At 45.5% G+C, this 25,709-nt stretch overlaps 1 protein-coding gene across 2 annotated transcripts in view; it reads left to right on the top strand.

Moving 5' to 3' along the window:
* The window catches only part of AGBL1 (ATP/GTP binding protein like 1), a 391,687-nt gene that overhangs the window by 141,542 nt on the left and 224,436 nt on the right, over positions 1-25,709 (top strand). For both annotated transcript variants that reach the window (XM_026648344.2, XM_026648345.2), the window contains one exon: positions 10,752-10,932. In XM_026648344.2, coding sequence (XP_026504129.1) covers positions 10,752-10,932 — 181 coding nt within the window. The remainder of the gene's footprint in view (positions 1-10,751; positions 10,933-25,709) is intronic.

Here is a 25,709-nt window from a genome sequence, read left to right as displayed (position 1 = left end):
GGTAGCATCTGCACTCACTCACCAGTGCTTAGATGTGCTCCTCTTCTTTCATATGACAACTTGAAAAGCAACATTAAGGTTGATGTCCAAGTTTGTCATCCACTCTGTGGCTTCCAGTGACATGGAATGACTCAAGGCTGTCCCTCTGGGGAACATTTTTTAGAGAAGTGCAGTTCACTAGGTGTTCCATGGCTTGGATGCCTTCTCCACATTAGCATATAGGGCTATCCTTCATTTTCCATTCATGTACTAGGTAATTACAATGCCCACATGAGGTTCTGATATGCTCGCACTGATCCATATCTTACATGGCATGGTGAAGCAAGGTGTTTGGTCTGTAGGATCCATAATCAGGTCTTGATTGTTGACCCTGCTATTTTCACAGCCTTTGCCACTTGTCTTTTGGTTGCAGTCCTGGAGTTTTAAGAGCGTTGGCCACTAACTGGAAAGGGTTCCTTGAGTTAAATTGACATCTGGGAGATCTTTATAGATGGGCAAGTCTGGGTTCGTTATTGCATGGTCATATTCTTGTATTATTATTATGCTTTTCGAAGGGATGGTGGTAAGATCTGTATGAGGTCAGAAAGCTAGACTTGCTGTTGACTTCAGCACTCCTGTGACAATTCTCATAATAGTGTTCAATTGCATAGTGACAAGTTTTGTATGTATGCTACAAGCCCGTACCGACACACAGTATTCAGCTGCTGAGAAGACGAGAATATGGCTGTGTGATAACGAACCCAGACTTTCCCATCTACGAAGATCTCCAACGTCCCCCTCTCTCCCGCCTCAAGATGCCACCTTAAGTTTAGGCACATTGATAGTAGGTGAGGCTACAATCCAGAACCACTCTAAACTATACCTGGAAGTCTGCGTGCCTTAGTTTGATGCCACAGAAAGTAACATTCAGGCACTTCTTTGCATGTTGGTTGCTCAGATGGAACTTGGAGACAGCTGTTCTTTGAAGAGAGGTGTTCAGATTGCTACATAAAAAATAACAGAACTATTGGGAGCATAAGCTTTTGTGGGTAACCTTCACTTGCATCTGAAGGGCAACCTTCACTTGCATCTGAAGAAGTGAGGTTCTTACCTCAAGAAGTGAGGTTCTTACCTCTGATACATAAAAAATGAATTCCAAATGGATAACAATTGCTAACAACACAGATCACCCACTGATGTAACTAGTCCTAAGCATCACAGAAAATGTAGCCACCCTTTGGAGTCTGATTCTATACCTCACTGTTCTTATCTGCATCAACTCAAAACCATGTACAGAACAATGTCATTTATGGGTGAGGTTGTCCCTTGCTGGGGCAGAAGCTTAGGATATTGTAGCTGCCCCATTAGGGTGCTGGAATTTCACCCTCTATTCAGAGTCTCCTCCTAATCCCCCTCCCTGCTCCTTGCAGCATAGTCCACTAGAGGATGAGGTACTTTATGGCAGAAGTTCACCTACTTCCCTGGGAACAACAACAGCTTCATTCCCATGAAGCAACCCAGCCCTCTGTTCAAGGACAGAAGACCCCATTGGTTGCTCCCTTACCTTGCTCAGTGATATCTGGAGCTCTCTATTGAGCCATCAAGGCAAGCTTCATTACTGAAAGGTGGAGACCGTTCTACCTTGCCAAACTCTCTTAGGTGGAATATGAGTTTAGTCTGTGCTCACCTATGGGGGAGACTATTTTAAAGACTAGGATCAGACTGGGACAGCAATGTGCCAGGAGTGAGTGCAGTCATAACACCAAGGAGGTGAACCTACAAAAGGCCTTTGCTGTGACGGCTTTGCTGCTGTGAAGTGTGCTGCTGTTCAAAGATTTCCCCTCCCCTTCTTTTTTACTATCTGCCCTTTCTTCCCTCTCTCTTTCTCTTTTTCTGTATCTTGCACGTACATGTACGCATACAGTCAGAAACCCTTCCAGTTTGGTTACTGTGGGATGAATGAACATTTGTTTTAAACATTCCCCAACAGAACATTTCTGGGGCAAAAGAGTGATAAAAATCAAATCAAGTGGAGACCAGGAATTTAATTTTTCCTATCAGGGCCAATCTGTGATGCTTTATCTCTTGATAAAAATTGATATTTTATCCCTCTGATAATGGGAGACCGATTGCACTGCTGCCTCATAAGTTTTTGTTTGTTAAAACTCATCCCCTCAGGAGGATCTCAAATCAGAGGCAGAGGTGGTGCTGTGCCTCTTTTAAAGATGCCACATATGTTTAAGAATGAGCATTTCTTATACTGTAGGTGGGATTCAGCAGGAAATGGGTCTCCATTCCATAGAGACAGTATCTGTGACCAGAGTGCACCTCCGGCTTCAGAGCCATCCCTTCAGATAACGAATTGAACTCTTCCCTGGGTATCGTGTCTTCCTGCTGCATCTGATGCTTCTTATTCCCAGCTCTGATTGGAACACTACCCCATGCTCCATTCTTCATGTCACCCCTGGAAAGTAGAAGCTAGAGATCTAATCTGGTGGGATCCAACTTGATTTTAACCTGCTGTTATAGAAAGATCGGGCCAACTCCTGAGGTCATGTTTTTCCTCATTCTTCACTTGTCCAGGACTTCAGGAATAGGTCCATAGAAATTAGTGAAGGAAACATCTGTCAAGTCACCTCCTCTCACCACTGGGCAGCGTAGGAGTGTTCTGTACAAAATAGCTTCTAGTGTTTGGGCAATCTAGATGTACATGAGCTTCTACCACTCCCTAGCGGAGTCTCTTCCTCAGCCTAACAGATCTCACTGCTATTCAGCCTAAATATTCCTTTGCTAAGTTTCATCCCATTAACCCCGATTTCACCCCTGTGTAGCACTCTAAGCAATTCTTCTTCCTCCTTGCTGTTATGCTCAGAGAGCAGGCAGTGTCAGCACAGGAGACTGGGGAGGAACTGTGTTTTTCAGAGGGAGAAAAGCCCCAGGCACCAGTCAGAGCATTGCACACAGTATGAACAGCAATTTGCAATTCCCTGTGAATACCCTGGGGGACCCTATCTGCATTGACCCCATCTGCAGTCTCTCTCATTGGGCCACACGTTACCTTTTATACATGGAAAGTCAGTGGGGTTGGTAGCTGTAGACCGAGGGGAGTATATGGCCCTGAGTTCAGAGAAAGTCCTTGGGGCAAATTCACTGCTGGCATAAGCACGCACAACTCCATGGAAGTACATTGTAATAGGCCAAAGGCGCGTTTGGTCTCTTGCATGTGTGACTCACCAGAGAAATCACTGGAGGGTTGCCAAGCCTTTGCCCTTAGTTGGTTGAAGTCTGCACTGCAAATTAGGTAACTTATAGGTACCTCTGTGTATGAACCGTGAGTATGCAGCATGAAATGTTGGTGCAATAGGTTACAATATTACCATTTTGGAGTTGGAGACTTATTAACGTTCTGTCCCTCTCAGGTTCACTTTTTATAAAGTATCATATGTCACCCCGAACCCATTACACTGTCATATAAATTATCAGAGTTTCCTTTCCCCATCATTATAGATTGCCATGGGAGAATGTTTTATGACAGAGGAAACTTTCTCAGCCTTTTTCTCCTGCCTGATTCATTTCAGGTGAAATCTGCCCACGGATTTAGCAATTCTCTTCGGACCTCTGCCCCGGGCTTAACACACCAGCTACCCAGGCCTGGGAGACACGTGAGAGAGCTCGGGGGAGTTGTGGTCCCACAGCCCAGGGTCAGCATTCAGACTAGTCCCATCTGTGGGATACACTTTGGCTGTGCTCTTGCTTAAATGCCCCCTGCTCTTCCTGGCTCCCACTAACTGCAATTCTTAGTTGCTCTTACACCTGCGTGTCCGGTACCATCACAGCAGGAGTCATTCACAAATGTACCCCTCCAGGAACTAGGGTTGCCACTTGCCCAGGTTTTTGCAAGATCATCCCTGTATTGAGGTAGCTGTCCCGGGAAATCTGTAAAGGTAGAATTATAGAATATCAGGGTTGGAAGGGACCTCAGGAGGTCATCTAGTCCAACCCCCTGCTCAAAGCAGGACCAATTCCCAGACAGATTTTTGCCCCAAATTGCCCCCTCAAGGACTGAACTCACAACCCTGGGTTTAGCAGGCCAATGCCCAAAGCACTGAGCTATCCCTCACTCCATACACAATGCCAGCTGTCCAGTTGATGGTATCGGGATCATCCCAGATGTCTTGGTTTTTTTGTACCTAAGAGGTGGCAGTCCTTCAAAGCAATAGCACTTCCATCCCCCTTCTACCTGCCATGCTTCAGATAGATTGCCTCAATACAACAAGGCGACCTGTGTTGCTCTCATCCCAAGGCCTGACTTTCAAAACAGACAGAATGAAAATTGGTGATTTGCAGTACAAAATACTTGAGAACATCTCAAATTGCCTACTGTCTTTAGAACAAATTCAGGCTATGGTGTGTGTCGAATGTGAGCTGTGAATGATAGATACTCATATTCCTTTAACCCTAATCCAGTGCCAGCTACATCAGCCAACTAGATAATCTGTTGGAAGGGCAATCTGTGAGATCAGTGTTAGTGCTAACAGCAGCATGGACACGGTGGGAAGGAGGAAAAGGGGATGCTGTGGCAAGCCATCCTCCATGCTCTGTAGGCAAGGTGCCATGTCCCTGGAGAAATAATGCATGGCAACTTCTTCCCATGGCTTTCAAATGCCTCAAAATAGATCTAAAACCATATTTGACAGCTCCCCGAGTGTAAAGACCAGCAGTGGCACCGTGTCAAGCTGCACCCAGCCTGAGCAGCGTGTGCCTGTGTTCTGACTGGCCAATCATCTCTGAACATCTTGGATTCAAAGGTGAATGAATTCAAATGACACACGCACAAACGGAGGTTGCCAAGCAACCTGGAGCCTGAAACACCCCACCAGGGTAAGAAAGTAGAGCACAGGCGGTTCACGGCCGAGACAATTGACACTTGTAATCTTCCCTTTTTGCCATTTGGAACAATAATAATACATGTATTATGTACTTAAAAAAAAAAAAAACATGTCCTGAATAATGCAGGGATGGAACAGATGGAGTGGGAAGGAGCTTACCAGGTCTTGCGGCAACTGAAAGAGACTGACAACTCTGTATCAATGTCTCACGTCTCCTGTGAGATCTGTAATCAGTGGCCTCACGGCCAGCTGCTTTTATATATTCATCCCATACAGTGTTCTTGGAGCCTTGTTGTGTTCGCCGCACACCATATGATGTCTACTCTCTGGCTTAGTGTAGCTGTCAGGCTTTGGGGTGCTGAATGGCTGTGTATTAACAGTGTTGCACAAGATAAAGCCCTATCATGCTTAGGGGCAGGCATGAAAGAAAAACTTGGGTTGTCCAGCCCTGAACTTCCAAGGAGAGTGAGTGTGTGTTGTTGTCAGATGCTACCGGTGTGGTGTTCTGCTTTCTCCTATGTTGATATCACTCGGCTGCGTGCGTGTGTTCCCTCTGTGTGCTGCCCCAGCTCTGCGCAGATAGCTGACACAGCAGACCCGAAAAGAACCCCCAATAACCACAGAGTCTAGTAAGATGCAAAGTCACGTCGACTAGGTTTATTGCGACCTTGGACACAATTGCAGTTCCCCGTAGATTACTTAGTCTACCGGGCATACTACTAATAGATGCCTCTTCGCAATGGACCCGGCTCAGTGGCAGGACTTTCCACTGCCCCCGTGGCCGGACAAAGACACCACCCCAGGGATACATTCTTATACACAGGTACAAACAAGTTACACATCACTCCTGACGTATTGAGGTGCAACCCCTTTACGTAGCAAGGTGCCGCCTCTCTCCTTGTACAGATTGGTTCGATCAAAATAACTCTATCCATCATTTTACCCTTTTGCCCCTGTCATTGGGATGGGTCGGCCTGTTCCATGTTATCTGTGGAATGTTCCAGTATAGTGTGTTTTCTGATATCTGGTGTCCAGTACCTTTTAGGTATGTCTCTTTTTGCAGCATCAGCCCTTTCCTTGCCAGCTTCTGTGAGCAGGGCCTGCCTCTGGCTCACAGCTTAACTTTGCTTTATGTTAGCAAAGTCTTGACCATTACTTTAGTTCAGGCCTTAGGCCTCATACCAGGCCTCTGATACCAAGGTTTATATCTCAGGGCCTCCTCTTACTACATGTGTGTGTGTGTGTGTGTGTTAGCAGATGGAGAGACTCCAAACCCATATAGTCTGAACTCAACGGGCTTTGGATATGTAACCTCTATAGGCTCCCTTGAAAATCCCAGTCCTATATTGTGTTGATACCGCTTATCTTTACAGTGGGCAGAGTCAGATCCAAAGAACTCTGGGATTTGAGGAGCTCAGAATCTCCACCTGGATCAGGCCCATCTGGAACTGTGCTGCTCCCCATCACGTGTTCTTTATTCTGAGGGACAATGGGATTTTGTTGGTCCCTCACGTTTCTCTCTGCCTCTGTTGCTGGCTCCCCCATTTGCTGTCATAATCTTCAGCAACATCCGAATTGCCATTGCATCAAGCCTTGATGATGTCGTAGCCAGAGGAGTCTGACAACAGGTATAAGATTAAGCAGCAGGTGCAGGCAAGCTGTACGGAAGACACACAGCCCCTGTTTTCATGCAAATACCCAGAATCATAACGAATGAAGGGCAGAGAAAGAGAGATGGGGACTGTGTGATATGTTAGCAGAATTCTTACTTCAAAGGCCATTTTTCAAAGTTTCCCAGGAGGTGTTGGTGTCTCTTTAATCCTTCACCTCAGGATTCTTGGCATCTGTTGGCACTGTGTTATATTCTGGGCATGTTGAAATGTAACACGGTGTAACAAGACATGATCAGTTGGATGAGGCTTTATGTAGCATGAAAAGGTTTCTGTGCTTTCTCTTTTTATTATTTACATTCCCAGAGAAGGTTATATGCCATGTGGGCTTTGCAAAGATAAATGGCTAACCCGTGCTTTCTGGCAGCTTCCCCAGAATTCAGCAAGGATTCTATCTAAGAACTGGTCTAATACTTTTTATATCTGGTCTCAAATTTTAGCCTTGAAGGACCCATGTGAGAAAAAGATCCCGAGTGACTGTGCATGTTATGAAACCACGTGCAACTGGGCACCACTGACAATTAGGAGACACTCCAGACTGGAACAGCAGAAAGAGAGGCAGGACAGATGTCAAGTGCACTGGCCTTGCTGTGTGTGTAGCCCAGCAGTGGCATAGCAAGGGATGAATTGAGTCAGGAATGTAGTGCTTCAGCAGAACTCTGTATGGAGCCAGCACTGCAATAGCAGGGGGAGTTGGAGGTCAGGACTGAGCTGCATCTGTTGATTTGTGTCCAAGAAACTCACACCGTGCCTGTCTATGCTTAGCATGATTGGCCAGAGCCGCTGTCCAGCACTTTCATGAGCAATAACATTCATCACCTTTACTGAAGCAATATTAATGCAGATAAGTGTCTGAGTGGCTTAAAGTATAAGATCAGCTCACTCCTAGGCTCCTGCTTACCACAGAACTAAATCTATGTTTCTGGAATATTTCAGTGGAAGGGAGTTTTATGGCTGTGTCATCAGCTTTTTGTTCTATTTACTGCGTGTCATTAGTCTTCCTGCAGGGTGCAATCCAGGGAAGCACAGCAATCCTGCATGGGATTGATCAGTGACTGCTCGTAGGGAGCGAGCATGTGCTAACAAGGTCTCCAGTAGCATGCAGCGCACTGGCTGGCATGCACTTGTATTGCAACTCTCCTGTGGATGGAATGTCAGAGCTGCTCACGTGTAAGGAACTCACTCTGTAGGGTCTGCGTGTTTTGAAAGGAGGCTTCAGTTGATGTACCAGAGGCCTCTCTATTTGGGTCGTGTGTTCCAAGGGTCATGTGTTCCACACCAGCCATACCATATATCTACTGTTAGCTGATAAATTTCAATAGCATTCACGTGTGAAGCCAGGAGAAGAATCCCCTGTGAATTTGCTAGAACCCTTGGGCCCAATCTTGCAAGGTGCTGAATGCCCTCAACAACCCATTGTCTTCAGTGAGGGATGCGGTCACTCAGCACCTTGCAGAAGTCCTCGGAGGGTGCAGAACCCAGGCAAGTGAAAAAACTCAAATAACCTCCACTGGGTCTCTGGAAATAAGTTCTGGACACGCTCCAGCCTCTTTTGTAGCATATGGTCTAGCTGAGACAAGGGGTCTCGGGTCGCCCTGTGAGGTGAGCAGGATTCAGGCCTCTTACATCACTGGCAAAATTATGGCAAAACCTTCCCAGGCTTTTGTGGATAGCTCGCTGACCCTGCTCTTGGTTTTCCTTTTGGCTGATGGCAGAAATACATATGCTGGAACGAGGCCTCTCAATTAACATGCTGCACTTGCTCCCACGCAGAGGAGAGATAAGAGTTGTTAAAGCTGTAGTCATCAATTGCAAAAGAGAACACATTTTATTTTGCTTTGTGCTATTTACAGCTGTTGTCCATTCAGAGTTCTCAGGAGCCCCATTCCCCGCTACAACTGCACAGCCCCATAAGTTTAACTCAGCAGTGAGACTGAAAAACCGCACTAAATCATGGTGATGGGGGAGAGAAGAAAATGTCTGGAAATGGGAAAATGTAGCTGATGTCTTTGCAAAGGCTGAAGTTTTTGCTTGTTGCTACTTTAAAGTGCTACAGCCAGACGGCATAGAGGCTGTAACGGAATAGAAGCCTCACCCTCTGAGACTGGCAAAATGCTGCTAGTGGCTTTGCAAAGGCCAGGGTGATCCTTTCGTGCAGTTTTTAAATGCTCAAGGCATTTTCTGTATTTTGATCAGTGTAACCCACAGCAAGTCATAGTATGCGAACAATGTGGAACTAATATAAGGCTGTTGGGAAATTGAGTTCTAGTTCACGTTGCTTTACTGGACTCATGATACGGCAGCTCTGTGTAAGTTCTCAGATCACAGGTACAGCTTACATTGTTTTATACCCGCTTACTTGTTGGCAGGAGGAGAGGGGGCTGGGGAGGAAAGAGGGAGAAAGAAAGAAAGACAGGGAAATTAACTCTAGAACTGAGTCTGTAGCCCAGACACTTACAATGAGGAATAACTAAAGAACTGCATATGCAGTTGTCAAGAAGAATCATGGTCTATGGGTTGATACAAATGAGTAGGAAATTAGAAACCTGAATTCTGTTCCCATCTCTGCCACAGTCTTGTTTTGTCAGGCAAGTTACTAGCCCTCTCTTTACTATACCTATTTTTTTTGAACATGGACATTATGAGGATTAATCCATTAATGTTTGTAAAGTGGGTAGAAATCCACGGGTGACATTGGGATCCTCAGGAGGCGCTATAGGAGGGCGAAGTATTATCATTTGTTAACTCGGTATTTATTTACAATATTATTGCTTACGCAGTAAAGTGCAGCTGATTCCTTTTGCGGGGGCCACAGTTTCTGCTTGATACTGCCCCAAAGGCTTGTCAAGCAGGGTCCCCTTGAGCAATATAGGTACAGCAAAATAATGTTACATATTTCAGAAATAATCTGATAGAACTGGACAAAATCATCTTGGCATTGGTGTGACACTAACAAAGGCTGGTTTGCACAAAACCAAGATACACAAAGTTGTGCTCAACGTTGTGAATACTCACAACAATATTATTTTTAAGCAAAATAATTCTTCTTTCACTTTTGTCCCCAGTTCTTGCCCATATCCCCCCTCCTGTGCTCTTCTCCTCCATCCCAACACCAATCATCCCCATTCCCAGATCCTGCCCCTCCCTCCATGGAGCATGCTTAGTGAAGATGGAATGTGCAAACTGAGGTTTTTCAGAGGCTTATAACTTGGCCAAGTTTAGACATTTTTTCACAGGAACAGCAAAAGACACATCCCTGATATCATGGTGACTCCCTCTAACTCCTGTCAAGTTTCAACTCCCTTCACTAAAGCATGAAGGTGCTAGCGTTTCTCAATGCAATAGTTGTAAGATTTTTTTTTAACATGGGCAAAACAACATTTTTAGCTGAAATTTCCCAAAATATTTCAGCTTTAGGCAGACACCTGGCACTGAAAATTTCGACACCAGGAATTAGTTTGGCAAAGTTATAAGTAACTGAAAACAGTGTCTTATAATTGAATGTGTCAGGCAATAGTAACTATACGTGTCACTAGTTGCACCACCTATATTTACTTAAATCAGGGAAATAATCTCTCTCTTACTTTAAGTGAGTATGTAGTGATGGTTGACCTCAGAGACTGTCCTCTTTGCAGCCTGCCTAGATAAAAGCTATATCTCTATTCTTCCTTTATTTTGTGCAGAGTCACTTGCACAGTTGTAACACCAGTGGGTTTAATACCCCCAGCAGTGCTAATACTTTGCATCTCAGGCCAAAACCCTAAGGGCAGGTAGATGCTTAGGGGCTTGGAATGTTATCAGCTGCTCAAGGAGAAACACAAGGTGAAGTTGGCCCTTAGCAAATGAAATCCTGTTCTGTCACCTTTAAGCATCAGTGCAATTTGTCATTAACTTACAGGGTCAAACTTTCATAAATGGCCTTGAAATCTGAAGCTGCAGTTTCATGCAGAAAACCCTATAGCTGTGCATACAGTTGTCTATGCAGGCAAATTCAGGAATGGTGGGGTTCTACGTGCAAAATCATGTGTGCAAATTTGAAAGCCAGTATGTAAATATGGCCTTTAGAATTAGGAAATGTCAAAACCAAGGGAACGCTGCCTGTCTGTTGGCTTATTGTCATATTATTCTCTCCAGGGATTAAAAGGCAAAATGCCACCCACAAAGATAAAATACAAAACAACGTCCTGTCTGTGTTTTATTTTCTGTTTTATAGGCAATCGTCCCTATGTGGTGCTCATGGCGCGTGTTCACCCTGGGGAGAGCAATGCCAGCTGGGTAATGAAGGGGACCGTGGAGTTCCTCGTGAGCGGTGACCCCATTGCTGAGCTCCTGAGGAAATGTTTCATTTTCAAAATCATCCCCATGCTCAATCCAGATGGAGTCATCAATGGCAAGTAAGTTGTGACAACCTTTGTTTACCCTGGGGCTATCTGAGAAGCCTTCCTTGGACCTATATGGGAAACTTTACCTCAGTCTGGGCAGCAAGCCCTATCTCTGGGAGCTGTTGGTCAGGAGAACATCCTTCCTATGGATCCTGGCATTCCTGTGTTAGTCACATATAGCCACACAATAGTCACTTGTTTGGTGTCTGATTTCACAACTGTGAACTGTGAGTAGCAATAATAGCCCTCAGCTGCCAGGGCAGAGCTCTGCCACAACCACATGGCCTAACTTGGCTCTAGCTGGCTAAACAGAAATCCATCTGTCCCTGCTAAATCATTCAGTGCAGACGTCACCTGCAAGACAGCAATGCTTGGGAATAACTTGCTTTAATTGATGTTTTGCATAGCCTGAGACGGGGGAAGAGGATTACGGATCTATTTTACCTTTGTGTTTTCATTTAAATACTTCCACCCAGTGATGCTCCCTTCATCTCCCCACTCACGTTTCTTGATGGATTTTGAGTCCTCCTGGGCCTATGGAATGCTGATCTGCTCTGGATTCCCTTGGGGGATGTCTGCACAGCAAAAGCGGTGCGTGGGCTCACCTACCTGAGCTAGCCTGGGTAACAATAGAAGTGAAGACAGTGCCGGGAGGACTTCAGAGTGGACAGTGAGCTGAGTACGTACCCTGGGTGTCTGCTGGGCTTGTATTACCTGTGCTGCAGTGCCCACGTTGCATTGTCTTCGCTGCTATTACCCTTGCTAGCTGGATTCAAGGGAGCTCAGGTAGGCTAGTTGTACACGGCTTTTACTGGGCAGACATACTCCTGGAGTCTTCTTTGCATGCCCCCTCCTTTTCCACCCCAACACATGCATACATGGTCACTCACTCCCTCGCTCTCTTGACTGAATTGAAGAAAGCACTATCCTGCTTCTGACATAGAAACCTGAAATACAAGGTAGCCAGTGAGTTGGAGAGAGACCCTATTTTAGAACTGGGCTAGATGAGATGGGCTTGTGGGATATTTGGGGAAACCCCAAATGCTTCTGAACATGGAGTTTACCCACTTGCAATGGGTATTTGGTAGTGGCACTATAATATATTCACTGTCACTACCTGCTGATTACAGCTAGAGGAGTTGCTCCTTTTGGTCAGGTGTCAGGACTTCCATTTTTGGTGCTGAAGGTGTTAAGTTTTTGATCCTCACTGGTGACCATGGTTCATGCGTGTGCATGGCCATGGTTTGTTATACTAGGCTAATCTCAAAAGTCTGGGAAATTGGTTCAGACAAGCACTCAAAAGTCTGGCTGCTCCTTCAGACTTCTTGAGTGTGTAAAACTGTGTTGGGATCTTCTGGGAACACCCTTCCCTGTGGCATGTGGACCCTTCTGATTTTGGTACAGGCTGGATGAGACCCACGGGTGCAGAGACAGTAGCAGAAAATGAAAAACAATGAGAGAAACCGAACAGAACTTTATCAAACTTCCCAAATCAATTCATTCTGAGTTGGTGCAAAAGCTTCAGTGGGCAGGTGCTGGAGGTTGCTTTGATATTCCCCAGCCTGTCACAATGCTATGAACCATCATGTCATTCATGATATATCACCTCCAAGGAAGCTGGTACAACAGCAGCTTGGCAGCTCCATTTGATAGAAAAAGACATAACCCCTGAGTGTTCTAGGTCTCTGCAGACATTGAATGCCCTAATCCTTCCAGGCAGCAAAGGCAAATGGAAGGTGGATGGGTTTTTTGTTCCCCCTGCCTCCCTTTCACTGTACTTAAAATCTCCAGCAGATGGAGGACTGGAGGGAACGACTGACCTTTCTTTCTCAAGCATTCAGGAGGTGACTCTTTAAGGGTGGGACCTCAGTGGGGAGGACAGAGCTCTGCATGGCACTTCGATGAAGTGCCACTTCTGTGCTCATGTCACCCAGGAGGAACTCCGCCTCACCAGGCGCAGAGGAGCTCAAACCTGACTCGGGTGACGGGAGCACCTCTTGCTTGAGAGATGAACCAGGAGATCCTGGTTCTATTCCTGGCTCTGCCATTGACTGCATGGCCCTGGGCCAGTCAAGGCTTGTCTAGATGACCAGTTAGTGCATGCCAAGTTGGGGTGCAAATCTATGGCACCCTAGCCTGCCACGCGCTAGAGGTTCCCTGCTGTGCTTTGATCTCCTCTACCTTGGAATGGGGGTAGATAAGTGCACGTGCCCAGTAGGGAACTTCTAGTGTGCAGTAGCAGGTCCGCATGGCCGGTTAGTGCATGGCAGGCTAGTGTGCTGTAGATCTACACCCAGCTTGCTGTGCACTAACCGTTCATCTAGGCAAGCCCTCAGTTTGCCTTTTTGTGCCTCTGTTTTCCCAGCTGTAAAATGGGGATAAACATAGATGTTACAGATGGAAAAGACCTATATCTAGTCCATCTCCCTGCAAATGCAGGATTGCTGCCCATGGTACATTTACGAGTGTTTTACCTGGTCTAGTTTCAAATGTTACATTGACTATTCCACAACCTAACACACAGTATAGCATGCACAGGAAGGGTTTCTGATACTCAGTGTATATTTTTCCCATCTCCTAATTTAATCCCCCCATTCCTGGTGACACCCTTTATAATTATGTTGTGAGGCTTAATTAAAGTGTGTAACATACTTTGAGATCTTGAGGTGGAAGGCGATAGATAAGTGCCTAACTCTATCCATCCACCTGCTTTTGTAGCTTCCAATTTATTACACAGTGAGAGAATGGAGATGCCAGTGTTAGGGGGCAGGAAGACATCTCACTTGTCTCTTAACGTGGCTTCACCCTTCTGTGCCCCCTCTGCTCTGGTGAGATATCCCCCCTCCAGGCTCGCTCCTTTCTCATAATTCCATCAGAAATAATAGCTGGAGAGGCGAATGATCTCAAAACCTCCAGTTTTCACACCAGTGAGATACTTCTGTATCGGCCTCCACTTGGGAGCCATAAAGGAGTCGAGAGCCATGTACTGGGATTGTTATTAATTTGTATTACAGTCGTGCACAGAGGCTCTGACTGAATTCAGGGCCCGATGGTGTTAAGCCTTGCACATGTACACAGTCCGAAGTGGTATCTGCCCCAAACTGCTCACAGTTTAAATAGACAAGGCAGGCAAAGTGTAAGAGAAGAAACAAAGGTACAGCAGTAAAGTGACTTGCCCAGGGTCACCTGGGTTAGTGGCAGAGGTGGGACTAGAACCCAGGCCTCCTGACTCCCAGTCCAGTGCCCGCTCCCTGGAAGCGGCGCGGGCCGAGGGATGTACTGGCCGCCCTTACCGCAGCCCCCATTGGCCTGGGACGGCGAACCGCGGCCAGTGGGAGCCGCGATCGGCCGAACCTGTGGATGCGTCAGGTAAAGAAACCGGCCCGGCCCGCCAGGGGCTTTCCCTGATGGGCCGCATGCCAAAGGCTGCCGATCCCTGCCCTACTCCCTGCCTCTCCTGGGCCAGGATTCCCCCTCCCCCCACATCTCATTGCCTCCCCTCCCAGCCCCATGCCCAAAGGATCAGGAGGAAATAATGCCTTCCTCTTCTCTTTCGGAAGGCTCTTAGAGGAGCCAGCCAGGGCAGTTTGATTGAGATGATTACCTTGAGCATCCCTGCCTGGCTGTGGCTTTTTAATGAGCAGAGTGATTGCAAATCTCTCCCCTTTGGAAGCACAGACTTCTATCAATCTCCCCCCCCCCACTTTGTGCCGTGGATTAATGCTGCTCTAGTCCCCCTATCTCAGCATCTTTCCTTATTTAAGAGAGGATTAAATTTTCTTTGTTGGCAGTGCTTTGAAGCTCCTCCTCCCCCTATCTTCCCTTGGTGCCAGAGCATGCATAATACTTCATCGCCAGTCATGGAGATGGATGCCAGTGCGTGGCATTTACAAAGGGCTCCTGCTAGCAGCCCTGTCACCCCCGTGGCTCCCCGCCGTACCCACCCCAGCGGAAGAGCACTCTCATCCCAGCAGGGCACTGCATGATCACACTCCAGAAGCCTCGTGCAGTAACAAGACAAGCAGGGCCTCGCTGTTTGCTTTGGCTAATGTGATCTGAAAGTTACACGCGGCAAATATTCCTCTAACGCAGACATGAGTGCAGTAATGTGATTACACTCCAGCAGCACACGGCCGAGATGGGAAACATCTCTCCTCCCGCCTCGACCTCCCCAGCTCTTCATTTCTTTCAGTGCTTTTACAATCTGTCCCCATCCTTCAGCAATGGAAGGAATCACAGCTCTGGAACTGACCGTAAATGAAGTGTGTGTGCGGGGGGGGGGGGTGCTTTTCATATAAAAAGTAGCTCAACAACAGTCATCACAGCTGAACCTGGCTTTGTACAAACCCAAAAGAAATTGTCAGCATCACAGTGTGATTGTTGTGGTGTTTGACTGAATGCACTGGTCCTAGACCCTTTCCCAGAGAACAGCAGTCAGGCATGTAGCCAATCAAATGACAGACCTGATTCATTTTGTTATATATGTTAAGTAAAGTATTAGAGGTTCCTTATCAGTGCCTCTCCTAGCTCTCATCAAGAGGTGGGCATTATATATTTCCAAGGGCAGGGAGCAGTCTGAATGGCTTTTTAAAAGAACTATTTTAGCTAAAAATGAAACAAAGAAATAAAGAACCAATATAAAGACTCTTATTTGACAGAGAGCGAGAGCACAGTGTGTGAGACTCATTCTGCAATAGCAGCCATCTTGAACTGGTTAGCAGAGAGTGGTCTTGCACGCAGGCAGCGTACCCGCTTTATTGTAAAATCTGGGTCTGGAGACCTGGGTTTTATTCGTGGCTCTCCCACTGACTTGCTGTGAGACCGCTCTGTGCTTTAGCTTCCTCCCCCCTAAAATGGGGATAATTATGCTCTCTCACCTCTAGAAAGCATTTCAGATCTCTGGATGAAAATTGTGTAGATGCGCTTGGAGACTTGGTATATTCTCTCTTCAAAACTGCCTAACTTCCATGTTTTAAATAGTTCGCTGTGGTGTGACTTGTTCAAAGGCAACAAGCAACACTCCCACAGAAAACCAGGCAAGAACCATGCTAGATTTACAGTTATGTAACTTAAAATAGGCTGGCTGAAACTTTTCAAAATTGCATAAAAAAAACCTACTTTCATCTGTCACTTGAGCTGAAATCTGTGCTGTGGCCTCAAACTAGATTTATTACAGTCAGAGCTGTGCAATACACCCTGAATCAGGGTCTTCAAGGGAAATTGGAATAGACTTAATTATGGCAGCACAAATGGAGCCTTTCTGACCAAGAGATGCAGACAGTGGACTAGTACCTAGAATTCCATTTACACACACATTCACACATGCGTTTATGTGCAGTGGTAAAGCCACTCACAAGCTCCCTCCCACGGACACACATCCTGACATATAGTTGCACGCTATGTTGACATCCTTGTATGACCGTATGCAATCTTGCATCCACGCTTGTGATACTCCCATAAATAGCCCCCACACACAACTCATGTACACTCGCACACACCTGCTTCCCTTACACACACTCACTTTCTCGCTCACTCACAATCTTCACACACTCACACTCACAAAGAAGTAGTCAGCATTTTGTGTTCTTGTTGGGCTTCCCCAGACACTGCAGTTCTGGATAAATATTGCTATTTATTATACCTAAATTTAGGGTTATTAATTATATCAGCATAAACCTAATTTATATCACCATAAACAGCTATAATAAATGCTGCCAAATGCTAATACCCAGTGCTTGCGAACTGTGCCTATGCTTGATGGTTTTCTTCCTCCCCACTTCCCAGAAGCATTAAATTAAAAATGATTCAGCGTTGCAGGATCATAGATCAAGCTATGGGTGGGAGCTCTCAGGAAAATGCATTTGTTTTAAAAAATACTGCACACCAAACAGCCTGTGGATTCTTTGTGCCTCCTTTCCCCTTCCCATCTCTGCCACTCACAGAGCCCTGCCTGGGTGATGTGGCTAGTATTACCAGTGTGTGGCCAGTCCCTGCCAATCTCCAATGTTGCCACCCTCTTCTTTCTTTTCCTTTCCTCCTTTTATACTACCCGTCTCTGTTCTCTTCCACCTGCCCCTCTCTTTCCTAGTGTTCTCCTCTCCGGGGCTTGCATCGAAGAAGTACATGAGCACTTGTTTTTTCTGTGACATCGTCCATTTTAGGAACACAAACCATTATACAGGCGAGTTAGCCCTTCCAGCTGTGTGAGTCAGGATGTGTTATCTCCCATTTTAATGGTAGCAAAACTGAGACATGGAGAAGTTAAGTGATTTCTTCCCAGGTCACAGAGTAAGTCAGTGGCAGAGGTAGGAATAGGGCCCAGGAGTCCGGATTTGCTCTTTTAGGTTTTAGCCACAGATGGTTTTAAAAAACCCAAACAAACTGAACCATAAATGCTGATCTAGCATTTCACAGTCTATAGTTATAGGTTCAGTTGAGGTCTGCTTTAACTGAGGGTGTCATTATTGGTTGGGTCCTATTTTATTCAGGCGGCTTTCTCCATCCCAGCTGAGTTATGACTCTTCTCTCAATGTTTCACTGAAGCTAAAGTGGCAGGGTTTAAAATCCTCAGTAATCATAGAAAGGTAGAGAGGGAAAAGTCCTGTTAGGTCACATCCCAGGGCCAGTGCAGGACTGTTCCCTACTGCACATTTTCTGGGTCTCTAAATATCCCAAATGATGGGGTTTCTACTCTTCCTTTCAGAGCCTGCCCCTTGATTTCATAGCAGGGTGCTCAGAAAAGGATAACGGAAGCACATCTCCCCTTACTCCCCCCACACTGCCTCCTATCCTGGCAGGAGAATTGAAGAGGAATTTATTTCCCTTAATAAAATATTGTGTGAGCAAATGGGTGACACGTGCTTTGCAAATATACTCTGAAGGCTCCCAGCAGTTGGTCCATCTATGGTACGTGTGTGTGAGTGTCAGTGGGTGTGTGATGGAGTATGGGTTGGGGGAGCTGCTAGGTTTCTGTAGTGCTGGATCACAAGGGGCTGTTTAGAGCAATGTCATTAATTGGTACAGGGAGAGGGTTTCTCCTGTATCATGAAGAAGATCCCCAGGTAGGGGAAGAAGGAGGGAGCATACAACAGGATTATTTCCCCCCTGCACTTTGCCACTTACCAGATGACGCCATCCCCCAAACCATCCCAGGGAGCCAAGCATTTAAATTGGCACAGCCAAGGTTTTATGCTGTCCAAGCCAGCAAAAGTTGTGCTAAATGCTTTTGCAAGCCAAGGTGTATCAGATCCAAGAGAGAATTTTGCCATAGAGGAACTTGTATAGATGATGATACAGATATGCTGGTATAGCAGGAGGCTATCTTAAGTATTTGAGAGTATGGATTAATATGCTCACTTGCTGGAGGACTAAGTCATGTGTTAGGTTGTGTGCATATTCACCACTGTCCCCTGCTAGGGGGAATGTGTCCAGCATGGAAAATATCTATGATACAGTGACTTGGTTGGAGGCATGAAAAGCAGATATAAACTCTATAGGCTGGAGTCACCCTGCGGAGGGGAGATTCGGCATGGGTAATGATCTCCCCGCTGCCGTTCCCCAGGGGTTCTACCAAGGGAGGACGGCTTTAAAGACCACTTAGAGCTCCATGGGCTCTCCTCCAGTGGAGAGGCACTGAATCAGCGTATTTCCTAGGCAGACTGGCCCTGCTCCCTTCCATGCTGTTCCCACCCATTTTGGGTGACTGTATCAGCCAGCGCCAGCTCCCCTGGTGGAGTAGGGATTTGGGGGCAGCTTGCTGATCTCCTGTGGAGTGCCTGGCTCCTGTGGAGTGAAATGGATCCTGTTACTGCTATTGACAGCTAAGAGGGATTCCCCATTAGATCACTGGTAGAGGCCTGTTTGTTTGGAGCGATAGCCAGCAAGCCACGGGAAGCAGCTCAGCTTAAACCTATCCCTTTGCACTGTGCTGAGGTCACAGTCCACCCACAGCACCCCCCAAGTAATTCTCCCTTTGCAGCCAATGGCTTTGGGCCGAAGATACTAGAGCCACGATACTGCCTTCTACCTGCACTTCCAGCAACATGTTATTTATTCTGTTGTTTATCTGCTGGCACCGCCTTGCCCCTTGAGTTATTAGCTTTATTCGCTTATTACCAGGGTTTCCTCCTCCGTCAATGTGTTCCCATACATCTTTGCTTCTCAGGAATATGCTTTCCTCTCTATTTACTGCTTTTCCTGATGCCTCCCTCCCCCAAGCACCCTTCTCCCCTTTCCTGGCAACCCAGTAACGGCCAAGGAGATAAATAAGGAACATAACTCTTCCCGACTATTATTTTTGTTGTGGTTGCTGTGAACAGTAATATATATAATAACAAGGAAACAAATCTTATTACTAAAGTAATTACAATAAATAAAAACCCAAGAGGGGAGATGAAGGAAGGGGCTGTCAGGGGAGTGATTGCAGCATGGTTTTTAAAAAATTTAATTTCCGTAAGATGTTCTCTGACACTCTGGTGATACTCTATTGAGGGGGGTTGTGACTAATTAGCAGCCAGTTGTTGTTGCTGTTGTAACATAGCCTCGCCTAATGTATTTGTGTGCCTGTGTCTTTAAACAGTAGCTTGTCTATGTATCTGCACCAGTCACACATCAGCAGTTGGTTTTATTGCCTGGTGCTTTTGTTTCCTTTAAGGTATGTCTACACTACCTGCCAGATCGGCGGGTAGTGATCGATCTATCGGGGATCGATTTTATCGCGTCTAGTGTAGAGGTGATAAAATCGATCCCCGATCGCTCTGCCGTCGACTCCGGAACTCCACCGCGGTGAGAGGCGGAGGCGGAGTTGACGGGGGAGCGGCAGCAGTTGACTCGCTGCCGTCCTCACGGCCAGGTAAATCGACCTAAGATACGCCGACTTCAGCTACGCTATTCGCGTAGCTGAAGTTACGTATCTTAGGTCGACCCCCCCCCCCCAGTGTAGACCTAGCCTAAGTCACTGAGGTTTTGGGGACTTGGCCATTCTTCCTTTTCTTTTCTAATGTTGTGAACTTCCAGGATTTGGGGGATTTTTTTCCAGGAGCTCATGGGACTGAGAGCCAGGAACAATTGTATTCTAATGCCTCTTCTGAAACTGACCTTCTTTCTCTGCTCTTGGACAGAGCACTAAACCTCTCTGCCTCAGTTTCCCCATCTGTACAGTGGTGCTAACTAAACTTACTGTAAGGTAGTGAGGACTAATTAGTTAATGGGCCAAATTAAGACCTGATGCCAGCAAGTGCCTCTCCCCTTGTTTCAATAGACTTGCACTGGCTTACAGCCAAGGCTGTCACAATGTTTGTAAAGCTCTCTGAAGCTGTGAAGTACTTGGTAAATAGTGTGGCCATTGACTCCTGTAAGCTCAGTAATAACAGTATTTGGGACTACTAAATGCTTGGAGTTTGTTTAACCTAAGGTATGGTATTAACTTGTAAAATGGGACGTGTACCTTCAGGTTACCATCAGTATGATGAGGTGAAGAAAGACAATTGGGCTGTATTCCATGATCTCAGAAGGAGAGTATTTTGCTGTACTTCAGTGCCCATACTTCTGACTGACAGTAATTTACAATCTGGCTTCCACGCTTCTTGGAAGACAGTTCTGGGAGCTAGGAGACTGGTGCATACAGTTGTAACTTCTTAGTTCTAAAGAGTAAATTGAAAAATACCATTACTGTTATTATTTATCTATTATTACAGTGTAAAGAGGTTATTTTACTTCTGTATTTGGCACTGCTGTGACCGCTGCTGGAATCCTGTGTCTGGTTCTCAGGCCCACAATTCAAGAAGGATGTTGACAAATTGGTGAAGGTTCAGAGAAGAGCCATGAGAATGATTAAAGGATTAGAAAACATGCCTGAGAGTGATAGACTCAAAGAACTCAGTCTATTTAGCTTAACAAAGAGGGCGATTAAGGGGTGACAGTCTAAGTATCTACATGGAGAACAAATATTTAATAATGGGCTCTTCAATCTAGCAGAGAAATGTATAACACAATCCAATGGCTGGAAGTTGAAGCTAGACAAATTCAGACAGGAAGTAGGGTGTACATTTTTGACAGTGAGGGTAATTTACCAAGGGTCATGGTGGTTTCTCCATTGCTGATCATTTTAAATCAGAATTGGATGTTTTTCTGAAACTGTTTCCCAAACTTGGGATGCCGCTTGTGTAGGGAAAGCCCCTGGCGGGCCGGGCTGGTTTGTTTACCTGCCGCGTCCGCAGGTCCGGCCAATCGCGGCTCCCGCTGACCGCGGTTTGCTGCTCCAGGCCAATGGGAGCTGCTGGAAGCGGCGCAGGCCAAGGGACGTACTGGCCGCCGCTTCCCGCCGCCCCCATTGGCCTGGAGCAGCGAACCGCGGCCAGTGGGAGCCGCGATTGGCCGGACCTGCAGACGCGGCAGGTAAACAAACCGGCCTGGCCCGCCAGGGGCTTTCCCTACACAAGCGGCGTCCCAAGTTTGGGAAACACTGTTCTAAAAGATCTGCTCTAGGAATTATTTGGGGGAAGTTCTATGGCCGGTGCTATACAGAAGGTCAGCCTAGATCATCACAATGGTCCCTTCTGGCCTCAGACTCTGGAGTTATGTTATTTTTGGTTTGATGGGGTTTGATTATATCTCGTGTTTGTTACAGTTATTGGAATCTCATGGTGTGTATTATTTATTATTCATATAGCACTCAGTATGCTTGGCAAAGAGGCAAGAAACAGGAGTCTCTCGTTGCGAATCTACACATTAGTCTATGACACCGTAGCTGATCACACTGGGAGGGGCAAGCTTTTCTGAGGGTTGGCTGGTATATCTTATTGTTGAGCTAGATCCATCATCATGTTGAAACTCTCCACCCTCACCTTTTAAATCTCTACCTCCAGTCCTACCTCTCAGCTCTGGCTGCGTCATGGATTCTTACTCAGATCCTGCCCATTCATCGCTCCTCACCACTCTTTGCGTCCACTTCTCCCCTTCCAACTTTGAACCTTTGGTCATGCTGTCCTCTCTCAAAGCACCTCATGACTATCCTGCTTCTTGCTTTGGGCCTCCCATCAACAATCAGCTATGAATGTCTGCTGCCCCTTTCCTGATTGTGCCTTGAACTGTTTGCTTTGTATACCCCCAGGTTAGACTGTTCACTATTTGGGGCAGGAAGTAAGACCATAGCTAGCTGTGTGTATCTGTAAAGCACTATGCACTTCGACGGCGCTGTATCAGTGACAAACAGCAACAGTAACTGGCACAAGTGAATTGGAGCTCAGGGAATCGAGGGCATTATAGGCCAGTAGAAATCACCACAGCTGGCCGTTCAGGTCAGATAACCCCTTTTGGATATTCATCTAGGCCTCAGTAGGTCATAAAGCTCTGTCATGACAGTTCGTATATCCAGTTCATTGTATCTCAGCCATGTTTTGTATGTTGCTGTTGTGGTCCAAATCATTGCACAGTAGAGTAGCTTAATCAGTTATTTGTCTGCTAGGCTTCCATGCAGTGGCACAAGACACTGTACATACCAGTTGATCTTGGAGGCCAGAATTTCTTCGCTAGTAGTTCTAATTTTACTCCATCCGGTTCTAGTCGCGGGCTAACGCAGCCACATTTGCATATCGCTGTGTCCCATCAGTCATGATGGATCAGCGTATTTGTTGCCCTGATCTGACATTTAAATATTGCCCACCCCATCTAAGGATGAGAAAAACTTCCCCGACTCCTATATCTTCATTCAACTGATCAAACAGCCACTCAGATGGCCACAATGAAAGATCTATCGGAGGCAAATGACACTGAAAATTGAAGCATTGTATAAAAAAAATCATATTTCCTTTCTCACTCTCTTGCGACTGCTGGGTCTATCCATGGGCCTCAACCCATCTGCCCCTAGATGAATCACTGCACTACTCATCATAGTCATCGACACTGGCCTGTGCATTGTAGTTCATTTAACTGAGTGTGGCAGATCTTCTCAGACACTGGGGCAAATAGCTGGCATCCTTCAGATCCTAGCCTATTAGGTTCTCTTGGAGAATAGTCAATGACATAGTAGCTCATGAGACAACTGACAGCTATTGGTCACCCCTCGCCATTCCAAGTCGCATGTCAAAGTCCATGCCAGTGCCTAGCCACAGTTCTGGAGCTGGAATCATTTATTCATTGGACAGGAGAAAGAAAGTCCACAAAATGAAACTGCAAAAACTTCACTTTAATAGATGTGATGAAGAACGTCCATGACTTGACTACAATATCCACGCTGAATACAATATCCACGCTACAATATCCAGAAAGCTGAAATTGCAAGGGAATGAAAGGTTATTGACTTTCATAATACATCTTACTATATTACATTGTGTCATAAATTAAGCAATATTTCTCTAACTTCGAAACTTGGGCATCCCTAGAGTTCATTGTGACATTTCCAGTTTTATAGGACTATTCAGTTCCTTTTAAGTATTAAAACACATCATTTGTTGTAATATATGCACTGGGATTTACATGTACACTGTAAAAAAAAAAAAAGAGAGAGAGAGAGAAGAGTTACTGGCCTGTAGTTATCCGAGTCCAGAGCTGGACAAACTCTTCGTTTGATTTCAGCAGTAGTGAATTCTGCAAAGGGTTGGCTCTGTTGTGGGTTTGGTTTTTTTTACTTATGTGTTCTTTAGATATTACGTCTCTCTCTCCCACCCCCTCCTTTCTCTTTGGGGATCTATCAGATTGGAGGCTGGCAAAATGCTGTGATGGAGAAGAGTACAGAGCCCTATGTAAGGTAAAACAAAAAAGGGAAAAAAAAGATTCACAAACTAAAACACTGTCTGTGGTGAGGGAGGCTTTTCTGCAAAACATGCTACAGTTATAGGCTGAAAATTGCTCTGCAAAAATGAGCATGCAAGTGATCACCTAGACATCAAAGTACACACTGTGAGCATGATTGCATATGCAATTGTTATAATTATACGGGCAAGTTTTGCTACCACTATTTTAGCAAATAGTCTAATTTAAAGAAATAGCTGAGTGTTCCAAACAAAGAGCAAGAATTAAAACATGAAATAAAGCGAATCAGTGTGGGAATAACTGAGGTGAGGTGAAATCAGCAAACAGCAGCGGTTTTTAACTGGCAGTGCTCCAAGAAGGAAGATACATGGAGGTGCAGTTGTAATGCTGCAGAGCAGGTCTGAGCCTTGGTGGGGGGAAGTGGAGGAATTCCTGTAAAGATATGGCACAAGGAGTAATGGTCTTGACAGAACAAGGAGTAATGGTCTCAAGTTGCAGTGGGGGAGGTTTAGGTTGGCTATTAGGAAAAACTTTTTCACTAGGAGGGTGATGAAGTACTGGAATGGGTTACCTAGGGAGGTGGTAGAATCTTCTTCCTTAGAGGTTTTCAAGGTCAGGCTTGACAAAGCCCTGGCTGGGATGATTTAGTTGGGGATTGGTCCTGCTTTGAGCAGGGGGTTGGACTAGATGACCTCCTGAGGTCCCTTCCAACCCTGATATTCAATGATTCTATGAGCTGGGAAGCAGAATGGAGTGGGAAAAGGAAAGACGGGGAGCTGCTGTAATGGTGCAGCACAGATATGCCCCTATAGCAAAGTTCTAGATTGTAAGCTTTTTGGAATAGGGACCATGTCCCTCTCTGTTTGTGCAGCATCTAGCATGGTGAGATCCCAGTCCTGATCGGGACCTCTGACAGCTACGGTAACATAAATAATAAAATAGGAATAATAGAGAGGAAACCAATAGCATTCTGTAGAAATTACTCTAAAAACCTGTAGAATTAAATATAAACAACTTATCTATAGGCTTTTGGAACCAGTTTGAGGAACTGCCTAGGGAATACAATGAAATTTTATAAAATGGGTAAGCATTCTACTACAATGTATAGGATTTTTCCACCTGCATTACCTGGGGAAACAGAGCACAATGGAAGAAGAAGAAGAGTAAATCATACAGTCCGGACTGTAAACATCTCCCCAGATCACAAGGCAGGGATTTGGACTGATGGCTTTTATCTGTCCGAAGGCCACCATACACACTTGAAGCATCTAAGAATAATAAATTATTATCAAACAACATCTTACTATACTAAATAATATATTAAAATATATCAACAAATATAATAAATAATACAATAGATTGCCATAATCCAGTCAGATTTTTCACATAATATATTTCTTCTTCCTTTAACATGTTGTTTCCTTTAACTTTTTATTTATTTATCTATTTCTTTTCCAATCTTTCCATCTTTTCCTTCCTTGCATTCCATTATTAAGCCACCATGGGGCTCCATATGGGTGCAAAGATGCACCTGTGTCGATCCAGGTGCAGGATTTGCAATAGATATTTTGTTTAGCTTTACTTCCCATGATTGGAAGTTCAGGAGCTCAACTCCTGCTGGAGAAGAAAGTGCCAGAGCTTCCAGGGAGCTCTTGTTCCCTTTGAACAGTACTTATAAGCAAGGTGAGAAGTAGGAACTGACTCTTCAGGCAATATTGCCTTCTGTGGCTAGTGAAGATGTCCTTGTTATAAAATAACAGTCCCATATTCATTTTTTTTGTCTTCTAATAATCAACAGACATTGTTAAAATCAGAAGACCAAGGTAAAGAAAGCAGTGTGGATTTTTCTGTCTCCCCGTAGTGGTTATGGTACATAAGCGAATGCAAGACACTCCACAGCTGAATAATCATAAACTATTTTAATACAGTTAAGATATGTGAAGGAGAAAAAGAAGCTGAGATAGCAAGGCGTTTTGCTGCACTAATCAGTCACCTCTGCGGAGAACTATCAGAGGACATTCAAATCCTGGCTTCAGTGA

Source organism: Terrapene carolina, unplaced genomic scaffold (assembly GCF_002925995.2).
Source record: "Terrapene carolina triunguis isolate 2854851 unplaced genomic scaffold, T_m_triunguis-2.0 Scaffold67, whole genome shotgun sequence".
NCBI classification, from domain to species: Eukaryota; Metazoa; Chordata; order Testudines; family Emydidae; genus Terrapene; species Terrapene triunguis.
The sequence above is the reverse complement of the archived record's forward strand: the minus strand, read 5'-3'. Positions and strand labels throughout refer to the sequence as shown.